At 48.7% G+C, this 17737-nt stretch overlaps 1 protein-coding gene across 1 annotated transcript in view; it reads right to left on the minus strand.

Annotated features, from left to right (window-relative positions):
* Window positions 1-17737, minus strand: part of Il6r (interleukin 6 receptor) — a 46926-nt gene that overhangs the window by 13256 nt on the left and 15933 nt on the right. Inside the window, 5 exon segments of the mRNA XM_048356745.1 lie at window positions 3351-3492; window positions 3868-4034; window positions 4747-4925; window positions 9199-9322; window positions 10562-10798. Coding sequence (XP_048212702.1) covers window positions 3351-3492; window positions 3868-4034; window positions 4747-4925; window positions 9199-9322; window positions 10562-10798 — 849 coding nt within the window.

The raw sequence follows: 17737 nt of genomic DNA on the forward strand, positions 1-17737 counted from the left end.
AAAAATGGGGAGAAAAACCACACACTAGTGACACTGGGTGGGGTAGAAAGAACTGAAACAGGCCCAGAGTGGGAAAGAAACTTGTCTAAACTCACACAGCAAGTTAACCCCAGAAAGAAACCTCACATTTATGGGAGGGATCCGGTTCCTTCCTTCCTTCCTTCCTTCCTTCCTTCCTTCCTTCCTTCCTTCCTTCCTTCCTTCCTTCTTTTGTCAGTAATAGGACTTGAACTCAGGACCTCACACTCTCTCTTGGTTTTTTCACTTAAGACTGATGTCCTACCACTTGAATACCTCCACCTGTGACTTTTTGTTGGTTAGTTGGAGATAAGAGACATAGGGCCTACTCTACTCAGGCTGGCTTTGAACTGTAGTCCTCAGATCTTAGCCTCCTGAGTAGCTAGAGTTACAGGTGTGAGCCACCAGCACTCAGCGGGGCCCTAGTTTCTTATACCTCTGTGCTTTCCTCTGCCAGCCTAGCAGAGAGCAGTGGACACCTGGCAGAAGTGAAAGACGGAGGAGCAAGGCATAGGGATGGGGCTTCTGGAAGTTAAAACCAGGACACAAAGACAGAGCTAAACAGCAAGTACAGCTGAGCACAGATGGTCATAGAGCAGAGGTTTCCGGGGTCCCACTGGAAACCTTTTAGGCCCTGCCCTACACCTATGGCCTTAGAGCCTTGGCTGTGAGATCCAACCACCAGGGTTCCTTAATGTTCTCCAAGCCCAGAGAGTTGTCAGGGAGAAGGGGAGAGAGGGACTCATATTGCATGCAGTACTGTGGTACTTAACTTCCCTCTGGTGATTCCTGTCTCTGGGGATAAAGTGGGAAATTTATTTTTGGCATTATCTTGAATAACTCATAATGTGACCAGAAGCAACCAAATGTTTCTAATGTGAAACCGAATAAAATAAAGTCTCCAAACAACACAAGTATTTTTTCTAAAGCTCCCAAGATGACTCTGGGAACCGGATCAGATCATTTTGTCCCATGTGAGGGGGCTCTCAACTCTTGCTATGCTTATGATAATTATTCCCACTTCACAGATAAGAAACCAAGGGGTGAAGTAACCCAGATGACTCATATAGAGTACTAAGAAAATACTATGGCCAGATACAGGTTGATCATGCCTGTAATCCTAACTACTCAGGAGATCTGAGGATAGTGGTTTGATAGCAGGCCAGAAAGTCTATGAGACTCTTATCTCCAATTTACCACCCAGAAACTGGAAGTGAAGCGGTGGCTCAAGTGGTAGAGCACTAGCCTTGAGCAAAAAAGCTAAGGGACAGCAATCAAGGGCTCTGGAGTTCAAGCCCAAGAACCAGCATAAAAGAAGAGAGTACTACAGATGTTGGCAGCTGCACTTGGCACTCCGGCACCCCAGGACAGGTGCTGTTGACAGTTAGCACTTTGTGGGCTTACAAAGCCTGGGGACTCCATTAATAGCAGGTATAATAATTCTCTGTTTCCCTTCCATTCATTTATATCTGTTTCCTTTGGTTTTGTGTTTTGTGCTGGGGACAGACATAGGTCTTCATGTATGCTAAACATACGTTCTACCACAGAAATACACCCCAGCCCTTTTATAGCTCTTGTTGGGGGGAGTCGAGGTTTGAATTCAGGGCCTCCTGTCTGCTGGGTAGGTGTTAGGAAGCATGACAGAGAATGGGGGTCAGGGTAGGGGACTGGCAGGAAACACAGGTGACAGTAACGCCAGCATCTACTGTTCTCTTTCCATGTGCCAGGCTCCATGCTAATTGCTTTCCAGTGTCACTGTGAAGCTTCATAATTCCACTAGGCAAGTTTGGGGTTTGAGGGTTTTTTGGGGTTTTTTTCCTGAGGCAGGTGTTATTATTTCCCTTTGACAAATAACCATACTGAGACTCAGCAAGGTGTTTCCCCAAGGTCACCCCAAGAGACCCAAGTCTGTCTGCCTCCAGTCCAGTGCTGAGTCCCAGGTGGCAAGGGGGAGTGGCCTAGGCAGATTGGAGAAAACTGTCACACACAGCACAGAGGAAGGGAAAGTGGGGGAGCATGCAGAGGGGGACGCAGGGCAAGAGCTCTTCAGAGCTGTGCAACCACGTGACCCTCAATCTGCACATTGTCCAGACGGTGTGAGAGGGGAAGGAAAGGACGCCCCAGAACTGGATAGCCAAAGGCCTGGAGATCACACGTAGCCTCAGGGCTCTAGACCCCATCCAGGCCCCAGTCCTGGCCTCAGAGGCCTTACAAACACAAGCTCAAGGGATTTTCCAAGGAGCACCCTATAACCTTCTGCTGCCTAATGAGCTTTTCCTAGGCACCTTGTCCCATGCTCATCTCCGAAAAGGGATCTCGGGGACCCCCAGATCCAATATCACTGCCACCGGGAAGAATTCCTACAGCTAACCAGAGAACTCTTGCTAGGAGTCCCCAAGAGCCACAGTGGCTGATGGCAGTGATCTGGCTTTGCTGTCCAGAACAGAGACTGCAGGATGGCATGACTCAGACACGACACCCCTCCATCCCTCAGACTCCCATTAATGCACTTAAATAAACACAGAAGCTATCTATATGTGCTGGCCAGGCCTGTGCATGGACAGGCTCAGCCTCAAGGGGGCAGCACCTGCTGCAGGCCAGGCTCCCTGGGACCCCTGGGCCTTCACGCCAGGTACCAACCACCCCAGCTCCCAGAGGCCACTTCCAGCTGCCAGGTTCAGACCTCCAGGAAGACAGAACTGAGCTCGCACACTTACCCCTGTAAGGTCCTCCCCCCAGAAGGGCACCATGCAGAGCCCTCCCCCCGCCAACCTGGTTAAGTCTAACAGGCATACCAGAAGGCAGTCACCTCCCCCTTCCCTGAGGTCACCTCCCCCAGGGACAGTGCCCAGGCTCTGAGTTCTGAGTTCAAGCCCCATAACCAAAAAAAAAAAAAAAAAAAAAGTCTCACCAAGTCTTCTGTCTAGGCTAGGCAAATGCTCTAGCTCGTGTAGACTGAGAAACTTGAGTAGATAAATAATCGCTGTTTTTTTTTTTTGTTTTTTGCCGGTCCTGGGCTTGAACTCAGTGCCTGGGCACTGTCCCTGAGCCATTTTGTGCTTAAGGCTAGTGTTCTACCACTTGAGCCACAGCGCCACTTCCAGCTTTTTTTTTTTTGAGTAGTTTATTGGAGAGAAGAGCCTTCCAGGGACTTTTCTGCCCGGGCTGGCTTCGAACCACAATCCTCAGATCTCCGTCTCCTGAGTAGCTAGGATTATAGGTGTGAGCCATTGGCACCCGGCCAAATAGTCACTGCCTTAAGCACTTGCTTGGGGGTGACTTGTCACATGGCAAAGCTGCAAAGCACCCATCCTCCCTCCACACCAAGGTACCTGTCCACGGAGTGCCCAAGGCCTCCTGGCTCCAGTTGCTCCACTGGCCATGCCCAAATTCCTCCCGGGCTCGGAGCTGTACCACATGCCTGGCGCCTCGCAGGGCATCGGTGATGATGCAGTGATACGGACAATTTCTGACCTAAGGGAAGGAGGCTCGATGACTCCAGGTGGCCCTGAGGAGCAGGGAAATGTGCCCTCAGCCACCCAGCCCTCCTATTACCCAAGAGGCTGAGGGCAAGACAGAGTTGCCCCAAGCCACACAACCTGAAGCTGTAAGTCACCACACCACTAGGACATCCTGAGAGCCACGGCATCTCACATCCCAAGTCTCCCCTTGTCCTTTCGCATAGGCCTGCTAAGAGGCAACCTGCCTGGCATGAATGATTCCCATTTTGTAAATAAGACAAGCCAAGGCTCATAGATCAAATGACTTATTCAACAGCATGCAGGGAGGAAAGGACAAAGCATGACCTGGAAACCTGTTTGTCTGCTTAGGAGTAGAAAATGAATTTACCAGCCACGTGGTGAATGACTTTGACCATTCAGCCCGGTATCGGAGCTCGAACTGTAGCCTGAAGAAATCTGTGTCCCAGGAGTGGGGGTCTTGCCAGGTGACACTGAGCGAGCGGGGGTTTCCAGCCACAGCAGTGACTTTGATGTTGGTAGGAGGGTCGGGCTGCACTGTGGGAAAAGTGGGGCTTCGATGAAGTAGCAAGCAAGGTACAGAGGAGAAGCATGACTATCATCCTGTCAGAAATCAGAACCCAGGGCTGGGAATAAGGCCTAGCGGTAGAGTACTCGCCTCATATACATGAAGCCCTGGGTTTGATTCCTCAGCACCACATAAATAGAAAAAAAAACCCAGAAGTGGCGCTGTGGCTCAAGGGGCAGAGTGCTAGCCTTGAGCAAAAAGAAGCCAGGGACAGTGCTCAGGCAAAAGAGGAAGAGGAAGAGGAAGAGGAAGAGGAAGAAGAAGAAGAAGAAGAAGAAGAAGAAGAAGAAGAAGAAGAAGAAGAAGAAGAAGAAGAAGAAGAAGAAGAAGAAGAAGAAGTCATCAGAACCCCAGCCTTAGAGTGTTCTCCATGCACATGAAAGCCATTCCCTTGGTGGGCGCTGGTGGCTCTCGCCTGTAACCCTCGCTACCCAGGAAGCTGAGGATCTGAGGATCAACAGTTCAGAGCCAGCCCAGGCTGGCTCTCATCTCCAATGAACCAGCAAAAAAAAGGTGGAGATGTGGCTCAAATGGCAGAGCATCAACCTTGAGCAAAAAACTTAAGGGTGTGCATGAGGCCCTGAGTTCAAGTGCCAATACGAGCACAAAAAAAAACCAAAGGATGGGGGAGTATTAAGTCAAAAGAGAAATTAACAGCTGCAGAGGGGGAGAGCTACTTACAGATTTTATAGCCACTGAATGCCTTATTTTCACTCAACCTGCTGCCTACACTGTTGGCGATGCACAGGGTCACTGAATGCAAAATCCTGTTCCCCTGTGGAATGGCCAACTGGCAGGAGAACTTCCGGGATTCCTGAGAATACTGGCAGGGCTCCTGGAAGAACATCGGGCGGTTGTGGCTGCGAACACAACAGAAGGTCAGTGCTCTATCACTTTCCCCATTTTGTGTCCCCCCCACCCCCCTACCCCAAGGAAGGAAAGAAGGCCAGGCCCAATGGTTAGAAGCTCAGGCTCTGAAGTCTAATCCCAGGGCTTAAATCTCAGTACCAGACTACACACGCTTTTAGGGTTTCCTTTTTGTTGCCCCCAACACTTAGCTTTTATGACTTCAAGCAAGTTATTCAACTTTCTGAGTATATGTCTTCTCGTTTGAAAATGGGAATGTGATGAATACCTCTATTAAGGTCACTATACCAGCAGGGAGGCTGAGGTAGGAGGATTGTGAGTTCAAGGCTACCTTGGGCTACAGAGTGAGACTTTGTCTCAAACAGAAAAAGGTGGAAGAAGACAACAAGGAAGAAGGAGGAGGAGGAGAAGAAGCAGGAGGAGGAGAAGATGGAGGAGAAGCTGGAAGAGGAGGAGGAGGTGGTGATGAGGGTATAAAAACTCTAGCCCATAGTGGTAGAGTGCTTGCCTAGCATGCGTGAAGCCCTGGGTTCAATTCCTCAGCACCATATACCATACACAGAAAAAGCTGGAAGTAGTGCTGTGGCTCAAGAGGTAGAGTGCTAGCCTTGAGCAAAAGAAGCCAGGGACAGTGCCCAGGCCCTGAGTTGAAGCCCAAGGACTGGCAAAAAAAAAAAAAAATCAACCAAAACCTCTAGCCCACTATTCCTGTGGGGAATCGGGGGGAGTGAGGGGACAAAGAAACAGGGGTGCTGGAGGAGACAGCTCCGTCTATCACTTCGGCATGAAGTAAGGATGTGGTAAGCTGAGACTTCATGTCAGGGCCTGCGCTCCAGGAGCCATGGGAGAAGCAGAAATGATTCAGAAGAGCCATGCCCCTGCCTCCCGGCTCTCGATAAAAGACTTGCCCTCAGAGTAGGAGGTGCCCTGGCACAGCTCTTGTCTGACCAAGCACTGCATGTGAATGGGTTCAAAAGGCCAGGCCGTGACAGGCCTTGTGGCAACTGAGTCCAGTGACATTTGAGGTGAGTCAGATGCCATCCCACCTGACCTGGAAGCCTGATGCCTTGCTCACTTCCGATGCACGTTGGTATTTGAGTCCACAGCAGTGCATGCGGGCAGCCATGTGCGTGGGCAGCCACTTGCCCTGGCCCTGGGTCAAGTCACTGTCTCTGCGGTGGGTCTGAGCTCTGGGCCCAGCATGAGTCCAAGTCCAACCCTTCCAATGGGAGTTAGCCCTGCCTTCCGGCTCCTATCCCATCTGACCTGAGAAGGCAGGTTGGCATTGGAAGGCAGAGCGCAGTCCTGTTCTTCTCTCCTCTATCCTACAGCTCCCAGCAGGGATTCTAGCTGGAGGCAGATGCTCAACTTTCTATACTTCATAGGGAAGCAAGGCGACAAGGTGAGGACGTGACTGTGGACAGGCACCAACCTCCCTGCTTCCCTCAAGGTCCTCTAGATTCCAAAGCAGATCTCACAGCACCTGAGGCTGTGGGCAGGAGGAGGGCGGGAGCTCCACATCCATTCCTTCCCTCCTGTGTCCCTGTCAACAAGGTCCCCAAGGTGAGCTGGGCAAAGGGTGCAAGTTTCCAGGGCTGCATAAGACACACTGGATGAGCTCCGGTCCCAAAGATTGCGTATCTAAACCCAGCCCCACCGGGAGGCGTTCTGATCTTGACTGAGGGCTGTGGGGAGGAGGGGGGAGATGTGCTAACAGCTCTGCTGGCAGCTGTGATATTTCACATGGGTGACTAACACTTTTCTGCACAGTGATGCCAGTCCTCCTAGCAAATCTCTGGAGACAGACACAAAAGGAAGCCCATCTGTGTTGAATCAATGCACTGATCTTTAGTTATTTTTATATATATGTATATGTATGTATGTATAATCAAGGCTGGCACTCTACCACTTGAGCCATACCTCCAGTCTGGTTTTTGGCTGGCTATTTTGGAAATGGAGTCTTATGGGTTTTTCTGCCCCAGTGTGTTTTGTGCTCTCGTGGCTCTGTTCACATCACTGCTCCTGAGCTTTGGGAAATGGGAATTCTTAAGTAATGCAGGTCTAGTCAAACACAATGCGGTGGTAACTGAAATCACTAAGTGACTGAGGGTTAGTTTATATAGCACCGAGCCTAAGGATGACTCACCCCCTGGGAAGAATGACACAAGATGCCATCAGGCTACTCAAAATGGCACAATTTCAAATTCAAGAACTGCTTGTTTCTAGAATTTTCCACTTCATGTTTTTGGGACCAGATGACTGAGGGTGACTAACACAAGGAAACTGAAGAATATGAAAAAAAAATCTCTAGCCACTAGAGGATACTGCACTCTGATGGCTGAACTCAGACTTAATTCTAAACATTGCGCACCTGTCATTCTACCGACAAGAGTGGCTGAGATCAGAAGGATAACACTCCCAGGTTGCCGTTAGCAAAAAGTTCACAAGACCCCCACCCAACAGAAAAGGCTGAACATGGTGGCATAAGCCTGTCATCTGTGCTATGGTAGAAAGGGTAAAGAAGATCATGACAAGCCCAGGCAAAAAATAAGATTCTGTCTCTCTCTCTCTCTCTCTCTCTCTCTCTCTCTCTCTCTCTCTCTCTCTCTCTCTCCCTCCCTCCCTCTCTCTCTCTCTGTCTCTCTGTCTCTCTCTCCCTCTCTCTCTCTGTGTCTCTCTGTCTCTGTCTCTGTCTCTCTCTCTCACATACACACACACCAGCAGAAAGGGCTAGAACAGCTGGGTACCAGAGGCTCACTCTTGTAATCCTAGCTACTCAGGGGCTGAGATCTGAGGATCATGGTTTGAAGCCAGCCCAGGCAGCAAAGTCTATTCAAGTCTCATCTTCAATTAACTACCAAAAAGCTGAATCATTGTTGTGAATCAAGTAGTAAAGTGCTAGCCTGTAGCAAAAATAAAAGCTAAAGAAAATTACCCAGGCCCTGAGTTCAAGCCCTAGGACCAGTGGGAACACACCACACACGCACTACACATAACACACTCACACACACATGTGCGCGTGCGCACAAACAGAAGGCAAGGGCCTGCAGATATGTCTCAAACAGTAGAGCACCTGCCTAGCAAGCTTGAATCCCTGAATTCAAACTTCAGTACAAAAAAAAAAAAGAAGAGCAGGGCACTGGTGGCTCATGCCTGTAATGCTAGCTACTCAGGAGACTGAGATCTGAAGGTCATGGTTCAAAACCAGCCAGGGCAGAAAAGTCCATGAGATTCTTATCTCCAATTAGCCCCCAGAAAACCAGAAGTGGAGCTGTGGCTCCAGGTGGTAGAACACTAGTCTTGAGCAAAAAAGCTCAGGGACAGTGCCCAAACCCTGAGTTCAAGCCCCACAACCAACCCCAAAAATTAAGAAGGAAGGAAGGAAGGAAGGAAGGAAGGAAGGAAGGAAGGAAGGAAGGAAAGAGAGGGGGAGGGGAAGGGAAGAGAGAGGGGAGGGGGAGGAGGAAGGAGAGGGGAAGGGAAGGAAAGGAAAGGAAATTATAAACTTCTCAACTAAGAAGACTTTGGCTTGGGAGTCAAGTCAGGCAAGACTGCCTAACAGTGACTGTGGTCTTCCACCTCCGCTCCACCCTTGGACAATCTCCTCCCAGGTCTCCAGCTTTGTGCCATCTTCTCCAGGAAGGTCAGGGGCCCAGTGCAGGCATGGCATCTGCCCTCACAGGCCCAGGCCCCAAGTCCTGACCCAGGACTACTTCCCGTCACCTTTCCTTTCTAACGGAAAAAGCCGGATCTGCTCACAGGGTCGAGACATTGATAAAGGCCTCCCCACATCCAGGGCCATTTCCATCTTCTTCTGAGCAAGGGACTTGCTTTAAAAATCAGACTGGATTCCCAGTGAACCACTGACCATCTGGATGACCTTAAACAAATCAGTCACTCTAAACCTCAGTTTCTCTATCAGGAGGCAACATAAATGGACACTTCCCCATAGATTCCTGGCAGCTAGAATTCTCGATTCCTAATGCCTAGCCCACATTGAGAGCCCATTGCCCTTTCTCTCCCCCTTGCTTATCCCAAAGGAATCACTTCCTTTTCTTTTCCCTTCTGTTGGTCCTCGAGTTGACCAGATGGCCTTGCATATGCTATTACCCCACCCCAATCGCAGGAATTATTTTCTGCAGATAAAATTTTGGAATCCGTAGCCAGTCAGTTGCACAGGGTTTCTTGAGAGCCCCCACACACTGCTCTGAGCCTTCAGTCTGGACAGAACTGACACAAACACACAGCTTGGCCTGGGCTACTTACAACTTTTCCACAAACAGTGTAGCCTTGGTGGTTGGAGAAGGGGCACTGGGAGGACTCCACTCACAAACAACATTGTGGACGAGGGTCTTCCGGAAGCAGAAGAGCTGGGGTCTCGTGGGAGGAACTGAAAGGAAAACACAGCAGGCTGAGGATGTGCGAGCCCGTCTGCCCTGCACTGCTGCGAAATGGAGGAGACAGGCCTGACCCAGGATGTCGCGGCCAAGCTAAGCCCCCCCAGACCTGCTGGACGCTGGGACACGACGATATACAAGCCTCCCTGTCTGCTGGCAAGAAGATAGTGAGCATGGGAGGGGAGGTGCCACCTTCAGACCTCTACCTAAAGGAGAGAGAGAGGACTATCTCAGAGCAAAGGGGAGCCAGGCACTGGTGGCTTGCCGCTAGAATCCTAGCTACTCAGGAGGCTGAGATGTGATGAGGGAGGTCTGAAGCCAAGCCTGGGCAGGAAAGTCCGTGAGACTCTTCAATTTGCTACCAGAAAAGCTGGAAGTAGAGCTGTGCCTCAAGTGGTAAGAGCACAAAAGCTCAGGGACAGTGCCCAGGCCCCGAGTTCAAGCTCCAGTACTAGCATGCGCATATATACACCTACACACACACACACACACACACACACACCAGAGGAAATGTGGGGGTGGGGATGTGGCTGTGTGGCCTTAAACAAGTCCCAGCCTCCTTTCACCTCCCTGACCTCTAAAATGAACTGAGAGTGTTGTAATAATACAGCTTTCCCTCCCCAGGTGACAGGCAGAATTACATGACAGGCAAGTAAGAAAGTACGTTGGCATAGGGCTTGTGCCTAGGGCATGGAGAAGAAGCTAAAACCCAGCTAATTCTACAAGTCAGAGTCACTAATTCCAGCTGGGTGCAATAATCCTAGCTACTCAGGAGGCTGAGATTTGAGGATCATGGTTTAAAACCAGCCTGGGCAAGAAAGTCAAAAAAAAAAAAAAAAAAAAAGGAAGTGGAGAACTCAGTATGTGCTATATGTATGCTGTGTGTGTGAATTTATTTAATCTTTATAACATTAAGATAACATAATAGAATTACCTTCGTTTTTCCAGAGGAATCAAAAGCAGAGAAATTTAGTTCTATGGAAAGGAGCAGGATTCAAACCCAGGCTTCCTGGGTCCAAGCCAATCTGTCATTAGGTCAATCAGACAGTATCCGTCAGTAGCCCTAGGACCCTACCCAGCAGGAACCTCCTTTAGTACCTCCCTGGCAGACATCAGTGTACCTTTTCCCCTAAAATTCTTGGGCCAAAGAAATCACAGGCGTTTAAAGGATCCAACGGGAAATCTTTCTGTCCTGAGAGCCAGGTCCAAGATGCTCCATGAACACAACTCACCATCCACCAATAAGCGCACGGTCCCCGCCAGGTGGCCATCCAGGTAGCACGAATAGTTCCCGGTGTCACTGAGCTCCACTGATCTCAGAAGCAGCCTCTTGCCCACACCAGCCCACCTTCTGTGTGGTGAGCCATGGAACCTCCAGTCAACAGTGGTATTGTCTGCAAGTTCTTCTACTGGGCAGGTCAGGGTGACACTGGCCCCTGGCAGGCTGGTCAACGCATCATCTGACACCTCTGAGAAAAGAAAACACTCAGTGAGCCACAGCCACCTGAAAACAGGACTGTTTCTGACTTAAAGAGACCAAGGAGGCCTCTGTATTATACCCAAGCCCAGATCTCTAGCTATAATCCCATTACCCCTTCTCTTGATGAGAAAACTCACAGGCACCGTGACTCAAGCCTATAATTCTAGCTTGTTGGGAGGCAGAAATCCAGAGGAGTGCAGTTCCAGACCAGCCCAGGGATAAAAGCTCATTAAGACACCATCTCAACCCAAGGCTGGTTCAGTGGCATAAGCTTGTCATTCATTCCAAGCATAATTGGTTAGGCGCAGTGTTGGTACCTATCATCCCAGCAACTAAGGGAAGCGCAAAGGGGGATCACAGTACAGGCTAAGCCAGACATACCCTATGTCAGAATAAACAGGCATGAAAAGGGGCTGGCAGAGTGATTCAAGTGGTAAAGAACCTGTTTAGCAAGCATGAGGCCCTGAATTCAAATGCTGCCAAAAGAGAAAGGAAGGAAGGAAGGGAGAGAGGGAGAGAGGGAGGGAGGGAGGGAGGGAGGGAGGAGGGAGGGAGGGAGGGAGGGAGGGAGGGAAGGAAGGAAGGAAGGAAGGAAGGAAGGAAGGAAGAAGGAAGGAAGGAAGGAAGGAAGGAAGGAAGGAAGGGAAGAGCTTCTATTTAAGAGCCTGTCACTGTCCATAGAAGGAAGTTCAAGATGTTCCGCACAGCCCAGGGGTGTTCCTCCTGCCCCTGCTGACCTCAGAGGCCTCCTCTCTTGCCACCCCTTTAAAAGATCCAGCATCCCTCTCTCAGGTTCCCCCTTGCCCTTACACTCCTCTTCCCCATGCCATTCCCCAAGACAGTGGCTCCTATTTTGGGTCTCAGCCTTGACATCCTTTCTCCAGAGGCCTTCCCTATTCCCTTAGCTGGATCAGACGCCTTCCCCTGCTATATCGTCCATCGCATGCTGCTACACAGCTACCATGTCCGAGTCTGTCTTCCCCCCAGGACTCCAAGCACCACAAGAATAGGCACCATGTTTTATCTAATACCTTGAATATTGCCCTGCACATGGTAGGAGCCCACTAAGCAACTGACAAATGCATGAGTGAATGAATGAATGAATGGAGTGAATGAATGCACTGAGGAATGAATGCCAGTACCCAAGAAGGGCTCCTCGAATACACAAGAAGTCACCGAGTCTTTATGTGTCCATTTTAGAGATGGTCACAGACATGGAAGAATCAGGAGTGGAGTGCAAGGTCACCAACAGCAGCACAGCTAGCCGGTGAGCCAGGTCTTCTGATTCTCTGCTCCAAGCTCCTTCCAGTACCCAACATCTACAAAGCCTATACTAAGGTTAAGATTGGTTTTATCCTAGGGAAAAATAGGGAAAGGAAAGAAAAGAATATTCTTTGTCTCCTGAAGAAAAAAAATAAATATTCCTCATCCCTACTTGCTACTACTCTAGGGAAAAAAAAAGATTAAAGATTAAAGAAACAAGCATACTGTTTTTGTGGTTACAGATTCACAGAACCTAAGATAAAAATTAGCCACACTTCAACCCACACAATGAGGGAAAATCTTCACCAGCTATCCAGTAGATAAAGGATTAATACCCAAAACATACAGACAGCTAAAAATATTAAGCAATAAAAAAATTAATAAATCAGCAAGTGAGTTAAGCAATTCTCAAAAAAGAAGCATAAATGCCTATTAGATGCATGAATGCCCACCATTCTTAGCCATAAAGGAAATGCAAATCAAAACTACACTAAGATTTCATGCATTTCACTCCACTCAGAATGGCAATCATCAGGAAACAAGCAACAACAGAATAAATGCCAGGCTCACATCTATAATCCTAGTTACTCAGGGGGCTGATATCTGAGGGTTACACTTCAAAGCCAGCCTAGTCAGGAAAACCTGTGAGATTCTTATCCCTAGAAAAAAGTGGGGGACTGGGAATGTGGCTTAGTGGTAGAGTGACTGCCTAGTATACATGAAGCCCTGGGTTCAATTCCTCAGCACCACAAACACAGAAAAAGCTGAAAGTGGTGCTGTGGCTCAAGTGGCAGAGTGCTAGCCTTGAGCAAAAAGAAGCCAGAGACAGTGCTCAGGCTCTGAGTCTAAGCCCCAGGACTGGACAAAAAAAAAAAGTGGGAAGTGGAACTGTGGCTCAAGTGGTAGAGCACTAGCTTTGAGCAAAAAAGCTCAAAGACAGAACCCAGAACTGGCACACACATACACACACACACACACACACACACACACACACACACACAAACATGCTGGTGAACACAGAGGGAAGAGTAGGATAGGAGGATAGGGAACCCTTATATATAAGGGTTAGTGGGAACATAAATTAATGCAACCCAGAGAAATCAGTATGGAGAACTTCTCAAAAAAACTAAAGCCAGGCTCTGGTGGCTCATGCCTATAATCCTGGCTACTCAGGAGGCTAACATCTGCAGATCAACATTCAAATTCAGCACAGACTAATCTGAGACTCCAGTTAACGAGTGAACATCTGTAAGTGGACGTGTAGCTCAAGTGATAGAGCAGACCCATGAGTGAAAAAGATAACCCGAGAGTGAAAGACCCCAAGTTCAAGTCAGAGTACTAATACACACACACACACACACACACACACACACACACACACACACACACACACACTACACACAGAGAGCTAAAAACAGATCCACTTCATGACCCCTCTATACTACTTTTGGGAATATATCTGAAGGAGTCTAAATCAGTATACAAGAAATACACCTTCAAACTCATGTTTATTATAGTTTTTTCTCAGCCAAAGGGTAAAATCAGCCAAGAAATACAAGAAGAGAAGAAAATATACCATATGTGTAAATATATGTGTATATATATACCATGGGTTATTACTCAGCCACAAAGAAAGAGGAAATTATGTCATTTCCAAGGAGGTAGATTGAGCTGAAGATCCTCATGTTAAGGGAGATAGGCCAAACTCAACAAGCCAATTACTGCATGCTCTTGCTATTTGAGGAATTTAGACTTTAAAGACATATATACATAGATACATAGAACTTGATGGTTACCATGGCACCTTTGGGAGGGCAAGGAGGGAGGGGGATATGAGGAGAACGATGGCTAGTATATAATATCAAAATACATTATGTTTGGCCTGGTGCTGGTGGCTCACGCCTGTAATCCGAGCTACTCAGGAGGCTGAGATCTAAGGATAGAAGTTCAGAGCAAGCCCAGGAAAGGAGGTCTGTGAGGCTCTTATCTACAATAAACTACTGCCAAAAAAAGCCAGAAGTGGAGCTCTGGCTCAAGCAATAGAGCACCAATCTTTGGTAAAAAAGCTAAGAGCCAGCACTCAGGCCCCAACTTCAAGACCCAAGACCAAAACACATAAAACACATACACACACACATTAGCCTAAGTTCTTTAGGCCCATCAATAAAGTTAATACAACTGAGAAAATACGCACACTTCAGTCCTTCAAATGGCACAGGATGTACATATTAGCAAGTAACAGCAATAAATCTGACCAATGATTTCAGAAAATCCAACAGCTGCCTGAGTGCTCCCCTCACGGTGCTCCTGGGACTGAAGACAAGCATTAAGTGTCTCTCCTTGAGCTAAGTCTTCTTGCTTGGGAGAAATGTTTACCTCAGGATGCCTGTCCCTCTTCCCTCTCTATCCCAGAGGAGGGAGGAAGGATCCATAACTCTCAGATGGATGGATTCAATCCAGCATAGCCTGGCGTCCGCATGTGCGCAGACACCAGCCAGTCCATGAACACAGAGGCATCAGTCCCGGCCCAGTTGCACAAACATCCTTCAAGCTTCCTTTTCTCTCTACCACAAGGGGTAAGAGTCCTTGGGCTGGGTACACTCTAGTTGAGGCTAGCAGAAAAGGAACAGATTCAAGGCCAGGGTGGCAGCCATATAGATAATGTCTCTTTTCCCCAACAGAACCCTGGACTTGAAGGCAAAAAATAAAATAAAATAAAAACAATTGAAGTCATGAAGCAGGCAGAGTTTGGGGACGTTTCTCAGAACCACCACCCCCGGCCTCACTTTCCCCCACTGTGGACAAGGGAGGCCCTCCCTCCATCTTATGCGGAAGCCAACATTTGAGGAGGGCCCAGCAGCCTGCAGTGAGGAGAACCGCAGTGAAGGGTCAGTGCGCCCCTGACTGTACACACATCCCACCGAGGGCAGTAAGGGGAGAGCTTCTGAGCCTGCAGGGCTTCAAGAAATCTTCAAAACCCCTAGTTCCAAGCTGGGCATTAGTGGTTGCCACCTGAGTACTTGAGAGGCCAAGAGCTAAAGATCACTATTCAAAGTCGGTCTGGGCAGCAAAGTCCATGAGATTATTCACTCCAATGAACCAGCAAAAAAAAAAAAACACTAGTGGAGCTGTGGTGCAAGGGGTAGGGTGCCAGCCCGGAGTGAAAAGGCTAAGAGGGCAGCACCCAAGCCCAGAGTTCAAGCCCTCATACCAGCCCAAATGAACAGACAAGGCGGGTTAGGAACAGCAAGCAAACCCAAAGACACAAAACCACTTTGCACCCAAGTCCAAGGACCATGGACAGCTCATCGTCTCTTGAACACTTTGCATAGCCAGAGTGATGGGTGGCAGAAGGCTGTGCAGTTAACCACAGACCACAGGTCCCAGGGTGGGCCATCCCCAAACCATCACAAAGCTGCAAAGTTCCGTCCTCCAGTGCAGTTAGAGCCAGGGAAAAGTTGAACCCCCAACACACTATTCACCTGTTCATGGTGAAGCTAGAGTGAGCAAATCTACTGGGCTTCCAGCCATAGCAGGGGGGAACTGCACAGGCGGGGGCGGGGGGGGGGGCTGAGAGGGAGGGGGCAGGGCTCAGTGGTAGTTATGCTTTTATTATTTTAGAATGTACTTATTTACTCTTTTTTTCTGTTTTTGTTTTGTTTTGGGAAGGTGTGTGTGTGTGTGTGCTGGTCCTAGGACTTGAACTCAGAGCCTTAGGTGCTGTCCCTGGGCTTCTGCGCTCAAGGCTAGCACTCTACCCACTTGAGCCACAGCACTACCTCCAGCCTTGGGTGGCTAATTGGAAACAAGTCTCACACAAATATGCAGTTGATGTTATGTGCTGGCATAACATAGCATACGTGTGTGTGTGTGTGTGTGTGTGTGTGTGTGTGTGTGTGTGTGTGGGGCTTAAACTCAGGGTCTTATATCTTTTTTTAAATTTATTTACTTATTTAGGCCTTATATACTTGCTTGGCTTTTTCACTCAAGCTGGCCTTCTACCACTTGAGCCATATCTACTTCTGACTTTTTTTTTTTTTTTTTTTTTTGGCCAGTCCTGGGCTTTGGACTCAGGGCCTGAGCACCATCCCTGGCTTCTTTTTGCTCAAGGCTAGCATTCTACCACTTGAGCCACAGCGCCACTTCTGGCCATTTTCTACATATGTGGTGCTGGGGAATGGAACCTAGGGCTTCATGTATACGAGGCAAGCACTCTACCACTAGGCCATATTCCCAGCCCTCTACTTCTGACTTTTTGCTGGAGATAAGAGTCACAGACTTTCCTGCCCAGGCTGTTTTGTTAGTTTTTTTCCCCTCAAGGCTAGCACTCTAGGGCTGGGAATATGGCCTAGTGGTAAGGTGCTTGCCTCATATACATGAAGCCCTGGGTTCAATTCCTCAGCACCACATATATAGAAAAAGCCAGAAGTGGCGCTGTGGCTCAAGTGGCAGAGTGCTAGCCTTGAGCAAAAAGAAGCTCAGGAGGCTGGGGATATGGCCTAGTGGCAAGAGTGCTTGCCTCGAATACATGAAGCCCTAGGTTCGATTCCCCAGTACCACATATACAGAAAACGGCCAGAAGTGGCGCTGTGGCTCAAGTGGCAGAGTGCTAGCCTTGAGCGGGAAGAAGCCAGGGACAGTGCTCAGGCCCTGAGTCCAAGGCCCAGGACTGGCAAAACAAAACAAAACAAAACAAAAGCTTAGCACTCTACCTCTTGAGCCACAGCACTACTTCTGGCTTTTTCTGTATATGTGGTGCTGAGGAATCCAACGGAGGGCTTCATGCATGCAAAAGCACTCTACCACTAAGCCACATATTCCCAGCCCCCCAGGCTGTTTTTGAACCTAAATCCCCAGATCTCAGCCTCCTGAGTACAGGTAGGATTTCACCACCAGGAGATGCAGAGTCTGAGGCCAGCGGGAGCTCTTTCTCCTGCTTCTGCCTCTGCCATTTCCAGGAAGAAAGTTAAGTGTCGTTTTCCTAACCTTCCTTGTCCAGATGCAAGCCCTTTCGTGTTTGGTGACTTAGTGACCAAATGAACAATGGCAGGGGCTGTTCTGTCACTGCACTCACTAACAACAGCGGGAGTGGGGGGAGGGGGGGCGCTCAGAAAAACATCAAATAAAAAAGACTTTCTTTTCCCTTCCACAAAAGCAGAGCTTTGGGGAGGAACATAAAGGCCACTTCCTTTGCCAAGGAACTTGAGTAATGCTTTCTGAATCTTTGAAACTGAGTCACTAGGGTTTTTTTTTTTTCTTCTTCTTCTTCTTCTTAATAGGGAGTGATTAATTATAAACCACCCACTGGCAAGGATTGCCAGTTACAACCTTGCTTCAAAACATATTTTTTTATGAGACTTGGAAACAATGCTGTGTTAACTTTGCTCTTAAAAGCATTGTACATCAAATAATCCCAAGAGTACTCATCGAGGAAAAGGAACATAAAAAGGTTGTCCAAGGGCTGGGGATGTGGCTCAGTCGTTCAGCATCTGAACAGCAAGCATAAGGCCCTGAGTTCAAATCCCAGTATCACCCCAGCACTGGCCCTTCTCCTCCACTTCTGAGCAGTGACTCTGGGGAGCCACGGGTGAGCCTCGAGGTTGAGTACATCTTTGAAGAGGAGGAAGTGCTGGTCATAAAAACGCCCTCCCAGGACCTCTGCCTC

The sequence above is a fragment of the Perognathus longimembris genome, chromosome 11 (genome assembly GCF_023159225.1).
Source record: "Perognathus longimembris pacificus isolate PPM17 chromosome 11, ASM2315922v1, whole genome shotgun sequence".
Classification (NCBI taxonomy): domain Eukaryota; kingdom Metazoa; phylum Chordata; class Mammalia; order Rodentia; family Heteromyidae; genus Perognathus; species Perognathus longimembris.